The 9,543-nt window shown below is 43.3% G+C and overlaps 1 protein-coding gene across 1 annotated transcript; it reads right to left on the minus strand.

Annotated features, from left to right (window-relative positions):
- Positions 1 to 566: 566 nt before the first annotated feature.
- LOC123411805 (pectate lyase-like) lies at positions 567 to 2,566 on the minus strand. Its single transcript, XM_045104766.1, has 2 exons — positions 1,386 to 2,566; positions 567 to 1,288 (listed from the first exon to the last, which is right to left on the minus strand). The coding sequence occupies exons 1-2, from the start codon at positions 2,357 to 2,359 to the stop codon at positions 928 to 930; spliced, it is 1,335 nt and encodes a 444-aa protein (XP_044960701.1). The 5' UTR covers positions 2,360 to 2,566; the 3' UTR covers positions 567 to 927.
- Positions 2,567 to 9,543: the final 6,977 nt, after the last annotated feature.

Raw genomic sequence — 9,543 nt, forward strand, 5'->3', positions numbered from 1 at the left:
CACATAATAGTTTTAGGAGATGAATAGAGTGGGTCAGCAAACAATGTCCGACTGAGCTAAAAAAATAGGGAATCTCAGGAACTTGTGTGTATGTTTGCAAGCCAAATTTGATGTTGGTTTATTCAACGGTTTAAAAGCGGTATGCAAAATTCAGAAACAAACCAAAAAATGTGTTACTCTGCTTTGCTAAAATCTTGCCTCTCGCTTTGTTGTTCTTGCTGGTTGGCAACATTGAAAGAGGTCCTAGATAAGATTTTGTACTCACTATCCCAATGATGAAGTTGTGTGGGCCACAATGATGGTTTTTGACGTTTAATTAAGTGTCACTTGTGATGTTGTTTGAGTTTATTCCGTTGCTTACTTGTTGATTGAAGCCGAACTCCGAACTTAAATTCATTATAAGTGAAGAGGGTAGTTTATGTATTTGTTGAGTCGGTGAATTTGTGCATCCCATCTTGTTGTCCAGCCCCAACAACAACAACCTTATTTCTGAAAATGTTTTCTTCCGTGCGTTGAAAATGGCACACATGTTGACTTGTGTGTTCTGCACATATGTACGTATATAGTAAGTTGAAATATAATGAAAATAGATAAACAATAAACCTTCAGATGACCGTTAACAAATTAGTCTCGGCCCCTTCAATATGTGCATGCTTTCTGTCGGGCCCTCCATTTCTCCCCTAAGTAAGCAGCATGACCTAGACAGAAACATGTTTCTCTCTGTCCGTTATCCCCTCTGCGTCGCCTGCTGCTGACACGGCGAATGCATGTACAAGAACAACCTGCAGGGTGCTCTGATTTGAACCCCGTAGACTACTCAAATGTCCTAGTAATACATACACGATTTTGAGTTTAAAAAATTGAACAAAGCTATAGATTGAAGATTCCGAAGGGATCGTCGACTCCGGCCGGCGGTGCCACCTAGATTTAGCAGGGCTTGCCGGGCTTGCAAGGCAAGCAGCCGGCGAAGCGCGTGAGCCTGGTGACGTATGATCCCGGCTTGGGCGTGATGAGGTCATCCTTGTCGAACTTCCTCTCGTTGGCACCGCCGCTGTCGGCGAAGACGGCGTCGTTCAGCAGCAGGTCGTCCTGCGAGTGCCACACCCAGTTCTTCCACTCCGCCTCCGACGCGCCCAGCCGCTTCGTGATCAGCTTCGCCGCCAGGTTCGGCGGCGCAATGTAGCGGTTCCCCTGGCTGATGATGGTCGGGTTCTTGCTGCCGCCGATGGCGTACATGAGCCAGTGGGTGTAGTCGTTGTTCACCACGTGGAAGAATCCCCATCGGCACCTGATAATAATTATATTAAGCAAAGATGCGATGGTTTATAGGTGTTGTTTCTACCAGTTGTACTATGAGAGGAGAGCTGGGTTGGGATGATGATGACCTTGGCATTCTCTGCACGAGGCCTCTCCCGAAGTGGTTGAAGGCGACGGTGACCTGCATGATCTGGTCCTTGGGGTTGCTGTCGCTGGAGCCGAAGAGCATGACGTCGTTGTGGTTGGTGAGGTGGCAGTTGGAGATGGTGACGCCGGTGGCCTCGGCGATGACGTCGATGAGGCCGTCCTGGCAGGTGGCAAGGGAGAGGTGGTCGAGCCAGACGTTGGTGGAGCCGAAGACGCTCACTCCGTCGCCGTCGGACTGGGTGCGGAACCCGGCATGCTGCGGCGAGTCCCGGATCCTGCCGCCCTTGCCCACGATGAGGTCGTTGACGTGGATGTTGTGGATGATCACGTTGTGCGAGTACTGCACGGTGACCTGCGCGCCGTCGGCGATGCGCACCTGCGCTCCGCGCCCGTCGATGGTCTTGTCGCTGCCTACCAGCAGCTCCTCCTTGAGCTTGATCAGCATGGGCCTGGCGAAGATGATCCACAGGGGCTCGTTCTGGATCACGCCCCACCGGAGCGTGCCCGGCCGCGGCTCCAGCACGTCGTCGTCGGTGCCGTCCGTGACGATGTAGATCTTCCCGCCCAGCCCGCCCGTGGCGTTCCTCCCGAACCCCTGCGCGCACCGCGCCAGACGCATCCGGTCCGTCGCCCAGTCCTTGCGGCACCGCCAGCACCGGTCGATCGGGTTCGTCGCCGTGCACGGCCCGGCGAACTTCTTGTGCAGTCCCAGCAACTTCCTCCTCGAGCCGCTCTCGTCCCTAAGGGATCTGTGGACGGCGCGGTTCAAGCTGTTGGCGACCTCGATGGGGTTGGGGTGGTAGGTGGCCTCAGCGCGGGCTCTGGCCTCCAGCTTGCGCCGCTGCCAGTGCTCGTCGAACTCGCCGATGTTGGCCTCCGACACGGCCGCCGCCGACAGGAACAAGACGGCGTACAGGAGCAAGGAGACGGGCCTGCTCCACTGGAACCCCTCCATTGTTCCCTTACTAGATTATTATTCACCGCTGCGATCGATCGAGCTCCCCTCCTCCTACCTCGTGATGGCTTTGATTTTTAGGTGTATGAAGGTAGGACGGTGAGCTCCATCAGGGACATTGCTCGATCCAGGTGATGAGGAACGGGGAGGAATTTATAGCTCCGCCGGGCGTGTCTAGAAGAGTGGTGTATAATTAGGGAGTGGTGAAGCGACCATAGAGGAGAGCGCAACTCGCGCATGCTTCGGTACCCTGTCGCCATGCCCATGAGTGATGGTAATTCAGGGAGAGTGTTTGGCCCGTGCATGCCTCTCCCTCCGGTGTTGAGTCTCTTATCTTACTATTCTTGGCTTGCTATGCATTGCATATGCAACATTTTTCAACACCATAATGTAAGGGCATCATCTTAATTATCTCCACCTTAGTTTAATTTCTTCTCACAAAAGAAACCCACATCTATTATATAAATATGAAGGTTAATGAGAATTACAAAGCACCTCAAGCATAATGATAATTACATCGAGGACCATGCATCATTGAACGGTCACTATCGCTGTCAGAACGAGCCGCTAACGCGACTTTGTCGTGAGTCCCCTATTGGAGCCAGCTTGATCTTGTCAATGACATTGAGAAAGTCTTCGTGCACGTGCCCCTAAGGACCATCGTTCTAGAGTCGTAGTTTCGACATTGAACCCTTGATGGATCTAAAGCGCATGACGACAAATCCCATCGTCGCTCACGCATGAGGATAAACCCTAACATCGCTGTCCTAAGTAGACGACATGACAATACGTTCGAGCTCCGTCGACCCCGTTTTGATGGACGAACTCAAGGATGATCAGATCCTGGAAGATCATCACGAAGAGGAAGCGCCTTCCTCCACCTCAAAACGGTTTATACGAGAAAAAACAAATCGGACCTAAACTGCTAGCCGAAGACGAGGCATCACATTCTCGTCCCCAACCACCGGTCGCCTAAGCGGCTTACCTAGGAAATATGGATCAAAATGCTCGCCGTTGAGAAAGTTGGAGGGGATGAGTGCTCTAGCCGCTACAATCGCTACAAAAACATATTGCATGGAAGAGTTAAACAAATATTGATTATTTTTAATAAGTTCTAGGATTAATGCACGATTGGTCCAAAATATATTGAACTAAAATTTACACTAACCATATGATCTGATTCATAAAAGATAGATCAAACTTTCAAATTCTAGATAATAAATGATTTAGAATCTTTTTTGCAAAGCAATGTACATAAGTCAAATTGATACTTCAACTAATCATGTAATACTAATTTTGTGTCTCACTTCTGCTTTGTGACATAACTAACAATCGAAATGTAGTGAGTTTGTCCTAACACTAATATCTTGTACTCCCTCCGTCGAGGTTTATTAGGCCAAGACACCACTTCTCTTGAAGCATAGAGTAATTTGCTCACATTAATCCTTCCATTCAATTTCCAATGCACTCCCTCACATATAACCAATGAAAAAGCATCCACGGCAACGTATTTACTATTTTATTATGAGACTAGCAACAATAACTCTCGCTACACCCAATGGCTACATGCATGTATATTTTCAAAGCAACGATACGTCTTTAAAATATTTATAATTTTTTATTATTTCATGCTATTATATTGTCATTCTAGATACTTTTTAAGCATTTACTTGTTGTTTTATATTATCTTTAAGCACTAACCTATTAACCCAATGCCAAGTGTCAGTTGTTGTTTTCTGCATGTTTTTTGGTCTTTCAGGAATACTATACCAAACGAAGTCCAAATACCCTAGAACTTTTTGATGTTTTTTTGGACAAAAATAAGAATTGAAAGCTTCGGAGGAAGACCGGAGGGCACACGAAGTGCCGCCAAGCCAACAGGGCACGCCCAGCAGGGTGGTTGCGCCCTCATGGCTTGGGCGACCTCCCGGGTCTCCTCGCCATACTTTGGCCTATAAATTCACATCTGTTCCAATAACCCTGGAGAGCCTCTAGAAACACTTTTTCCATCGTCGTAAGTCTCTGTTCCACCGAGTGCCCATCTGGAGCCCTGTTTCGATGCCTTGCTGGAGGGGGGATCGATCACGGAGGGCCTCTACATCAACCTTGCTAGCTGCTCCCATGGGGATGTGTCAGTAGTTCACCACAGACTTACGGGTCCGTAGTTAGTACTTAGATGGCTATCTCTCTCTCTATGTTCTTCATTGCCAAGATCACCGTGACTCTTACGGTGATCTATCTTATGTAATCATTTTTTGTGGTGTGTTTCTTGGGATTATATGAATTGTTGGTGTATGTTCAAATTATTCATGAATAAGTATTTGAGTTTTTTATGAATTCTTATATGCATGATTGCTATAGCTTCGTAATTCTCTTCGATCTATCGATTTGGTTTGGGCTACTATATTGATTTATCTTCAGTGGGAGAGGTGCGTTGTAGTGGGTTCAATCTTGCGGTGCTCAATCCCAGTGACAGAAAGGGACATGACACATATTGTATTGATGTCAATAAGGGTAAAACTATGGGGTTCATTCATATTAATTGTAATTACGTTGTGTACATCATGTCGTCATCCTCCAAGCATTACTCTGTTTTTACTTAATACTCTAGATGAATGCTGGATAGCGGTCGATGGGTGGAGTAAAAGTAGTACATGCATGTAGGAGTCAAACTACTTTTTTATGGATGTGATGCCTATATACATGATCATTGTAATGAATAAATATAGCATAACTATGTGTTTTTCTATCAATTGACCAACATTAATTTGTCTATCCACCGTATACTTTCTTTGGGAGAGAAGCCTCAAGCAAAAACTATGGCCCCCACGTCTCCTAACGAATATATTAATAAAAACTCTAAATACCTTGTTGCCATTATTTACTTTCTGTTTATTTTCAATGTATATTTATCAAATTCTCTATCTATCACTACTTATTGCTTGCAAGTAACGAGTTCAAGGGGATTGACAACCCTCTTGCCCGCGTGGGGTGCAAGTGTGTGCTCTTTTGTGTGTAGGTGATGAGGATAGGAAATTGCATGGTCCTCCTATTGGTTCGATAACCTTGGTTCTCACTCAGGGAAATACTTACATTTACTATGTTGCATCATCCCCTCCCCTTCGAGTAAAAACCAACACAAATCACAAGTATCACGAAGGATTTCTGGCGTCGTTACTGGGGAATACCACCAACTTCCTATCAAGTATCTTCTCACAGATTATCATTCACTTGTGCTACTTTTTATTTGATGTTATATTTTACTTGATATAAAAATTAAAAAAAAATCCATCTTTGCTTGCTTGCTTATTACAATGTCTGCATTGTCGGTTAATGCTTCACCTGATGCACCGTCAGTTAGTGCCTCGCCTGATTTCGAAGTACTTTATTTTAAACAAAAACAAGGTGAGATTATGAAGGATGCTTGGTATAGTATAGTTAAGTCTCATCGTAATGCTACTATAAATAAAGATATGAATATCCTTCTTCGTAATTCTTATATAGGACTAGGAATATCCAATTTACAAGTTCTTGATCAAATTGGATCCGAGTGCCGCTTATAAAATAGTAGAAGGGATGGTAGGAACTCCTCCATTACCTCCAATATGTTCTTTTACACATGAGGGAATCCAAAATTCGAAATATTAGAAAAGGTTGGGGGATTTGTAGAAAAATATTAGTGTGATACAAAAGGTTAAGAAACCTATTACAACTTTAGGCCCTAGCCTTCATCCTATGAATTCTTTCCTCACCACCTCCATTAAAAAACTTGAGTCACTCGATAAATTGGTGACTTCACTTTAAGAGGTTATGAATAAGAGGAAGGAGCATCCGGGATCCGATAAGGTCCCTGCTAAAGTAGCTAAGGTGGATGACAACATTTGAAACTATGCATTATGCCTAGCTAGGGGCATAAAACGATAGCGCATGTTGGAGACAACCCAATAGTTATCTTATTTATTATGCTCTACTTTATTTGTGTAAGTTAACATGATTATTTCTACTGTAATGCTTGTGTTTTTATGTTTGAATTATTTTTTGTGCCAAGTAAAGCCTTTGGGATGATTTGGATGATAAGTAAAAATAGTATGGTGGAAAAACAGAAACTTTTACATCGAGTATAAAATTTCTCTTATTTTACTGGAATGTCTTTTTGATCTGAATTTTATACACACTGTTGGTATATAAATTCCTCATGTTTTCCTATTTTTCATAATTTTTGGAGATACAGAAGTATGGTGTTTTGCATATCACTATAGACTGTTCTGTTTTAGACATATTATGTTTTTCCTTGCATTGTGTGCTTGTTTTGATGATGTTATGGATTATATCGGGAGGGGGTATAAGTGATGGAGAAGTTAGAATACAGTGCCTTATGAAATAATAAAATATGAATCAATTTATAACAGTACCTAAAGTTTATGATTCGCCCATCATACTAACGGGTCTCATGAGCTTTATGTTGAGTTTTGTGTGCTGAAGTGTTCATGTTTTGGATGCGATCACGATGGACGAAGGAATAAGAATCGGCAAAGAGACTAAGCTTGGGGATGCCCAAGGAACCCCAAGGTAAATTATAGGAATACTCAAGCGTCTAAGTTTGGGAAGACCCAGAAGGCATCCCCTCATTCGTCTCAATCCATCGGTATGTCATGAGCTACATTTTTATTCATCACATGATATGTGTTTTCCTTGGAGCATCGTGTATTATACTTTGCTTTTGTTTTAGTTTTCCATTATCATTGTTTGTTGGACACGCCTACTTGAGAGAGACACATGTTCACCATGATTTGTTAGAATACTCTATGTGCTTCACTTGTATCTTTTGAGCTAAGCAGTTGCTCTAGTGTTTCACTTATATCTTATAGAGCATGGCGACGTATATGTTTTATAGAAATAATTGCACTCACGTTCTTCACTTAAATTTGTTTGAAAGTTTAATAAGTATTGACGGTAATTTGCATGGGTTATTAGACTAGTCCAAAAATAATAGGTATTCAAGGAGTGCATAATCAAAACTTTCATGTAGCCCGTAAAAGACAAATTATGAGCTAACGATATTGATGTGGTAATATGAAATGGCGTGAGTGCATGGTTGTTGGTTAGTAGAAATATAGATAGGTAAAGGGTGTTATTTTTATATTCATATAAATATGGTTATGGCATGGTAATGATGTGTGAGCATTCTTATTCCTTGTTGAAATCCTAGTGTTGTTTAGGTAGGGGGTGTGTGATGGTTAACTCCTACCAACCTCCTACCTAGGGGCATGCGAGTACTACTTTTCTTAAAGGGAGATAACAAATATTTGCAACAAATATGTGAGTTATTTATTACTAATTTGAATCCATGGATGTACACACTCTAACCTCCTCATATTTGCGAGCCTCTTTGTTACCGTGCATTGCATATTCATACCTCGAGGATCGATGCATCCAAATCCCACAACATGATATGCTCTGTTACACATAAGTCACCTTATATATTTCTCAAAACAGCCACCATGCCTACCTATCATGGCATTTCCATAGCCATTCCGAGATATATTGCCATGCAACTTCCACTGTTCCATCATATAACTTGTGCACTCATTGTCATATTGCTTTGCATGATCATGTAGCTGACATAGTATACGTGGCAAAGCCACCGTTCATCATTGTTTACATGTTATGCTAGAACATTGCACATCCTCGTACACTGTCAGAGGCATTCATATAGAGTCATATTGTTTAGTAGTTTTTCATATCGAGTTGTAAGTAAATAGAAGTGTGATGTTTTTCATTATTTGGGCACGGTCTCAGTGAGGAAAGAATGATGAACACAATGATTCCCCCACAAGTCGGGATGAGAATCCATACGAAAAGAAAGAAAGAAAATAAAAAATAAGGAAGAAGAAAGAAAGACAGAAAAAATGAAAAAATGAAAGAAAAAAAATAAAAAAATGGGAGAAAATAGAGAAGGGACAGTGCTACTACCTCTTTTTCCACACTTGTGCTTCAAAGTTGCACCATGTTTTTCAAACACAAAGTCTCGTGTTTTGTCACTTTCATATGCTAGTGGGAATTTCTCATTATAGAACTTGGCTTGTATATTCCGACGACAGGCTTCCTCGAATGTCCGAGGTCTTCATGAGCAAGCAAGTTGGATGCACACTCACTTGGATTCATTTGAGCTTTCATATACTTATAGCTCTAGCGCATCTCTTGCATGGCAATCCCTACTCCCCGCATTCATATCGTTTGATGGGCATCTCCATAGCCCGTTGCTCTGTTTAGTTGATGCAACACTTTCTTCACCACTGTTATCCCTTTAAAACCTACCATCATATTCTATTCCACCTATATGCTATGTCCATGGTTCACGCTCATGTATTGAGTGAGGTATAAAATGCTGAAGCACGTAAAAAGTATGTTACAATTGCTTGGCTTAACACTGTGGTGCTTGACATTTGTATTTATGTGGTGAAGATGGATCCATGCCATGCTGATACGTCCCTAACGTATCTATAATTTATGCTTGTTCCATGATCTTTTTGGTGACATTGTTATATGTTTTGCAACACTATTATATCATTTTCTACGTATTTGGACTAACCTACTAACTCAGTGCACCCGCTGTCAGTTTCTGTCTGCTGATGTCTTTTTTGCAGGGACTTTTACCCAATTTTCGAGAGTCCCAAAAATCCCGAGAAAAATATATAAAAATCAGCATGACGGAAGTTTCCAGATCATCGAAGATGGGCCAGAGGGGAGCCAAGGGCTGCCCAGGCGGTCACCCTGCGCAGCCTGGCCCCTAGCCGCGCCCACAGGCCACCTGGGTGGGCCCCACCTCCTCTAACGCCCTCCTTTGGCCTATATTTACCCTTCCGATCGAAAACCCTCGTACCGTATCCAGAATCCCGAATTCCTCCACCATTCCGCCACCGCAGCGCTTTCGAGATCGGGAGCGTGAGGAGACCTCTTCCCGGCACCCTGCCGGAGGGAAGATTGATCTCTAGGAGCTTATCCACCACCATGGACGCTTCCCCGATGTGCTGAGAGTAGTCCTCCTTGGACCATGAGTCCATAACCAGTAGCTATGTGATGTCTTCTCTCCAATCTTGTGTTTCAATGGTTAGTCCTTGTGAGCTGCCCTACATGATCAAGGCACATATGTAATCATCTTGTTATTGCTATGTTGAGTTTGC

This window comes from Hordeum vulgare, chromosome 7H (assembly GCF_904849725.1).
Source record: "Hordeum vulgare subsp. vulgare chromosome 7H, MorexV3_pseudomolecules_assembly, whole genome shotgun sequence".
Classification (NCBI taxonomy): domain Eukaryota; kingdom Viridiplantae; phylum Streptophyta; class Magnoliopsida; order Poales; family Poaceae; genus Hordeum; species Hordeum vulgare.

Coding starts and splice junctions, on each gene's coding strand:
- LOC123411805 (XM_045104766.1), bottom strand. CDS start 2,359: ATGGAGGGGTTCCAGTGGAGCAGGCCCGTCTCCTTGCTCCTGTACGCC. Junction 1,289..1,385: donor CTCGTGCAGAGAATGCCAAG/GTCATCATCATC, acceptor AATTATTATCAG/GTGCCGATGGGGATTCTTCC.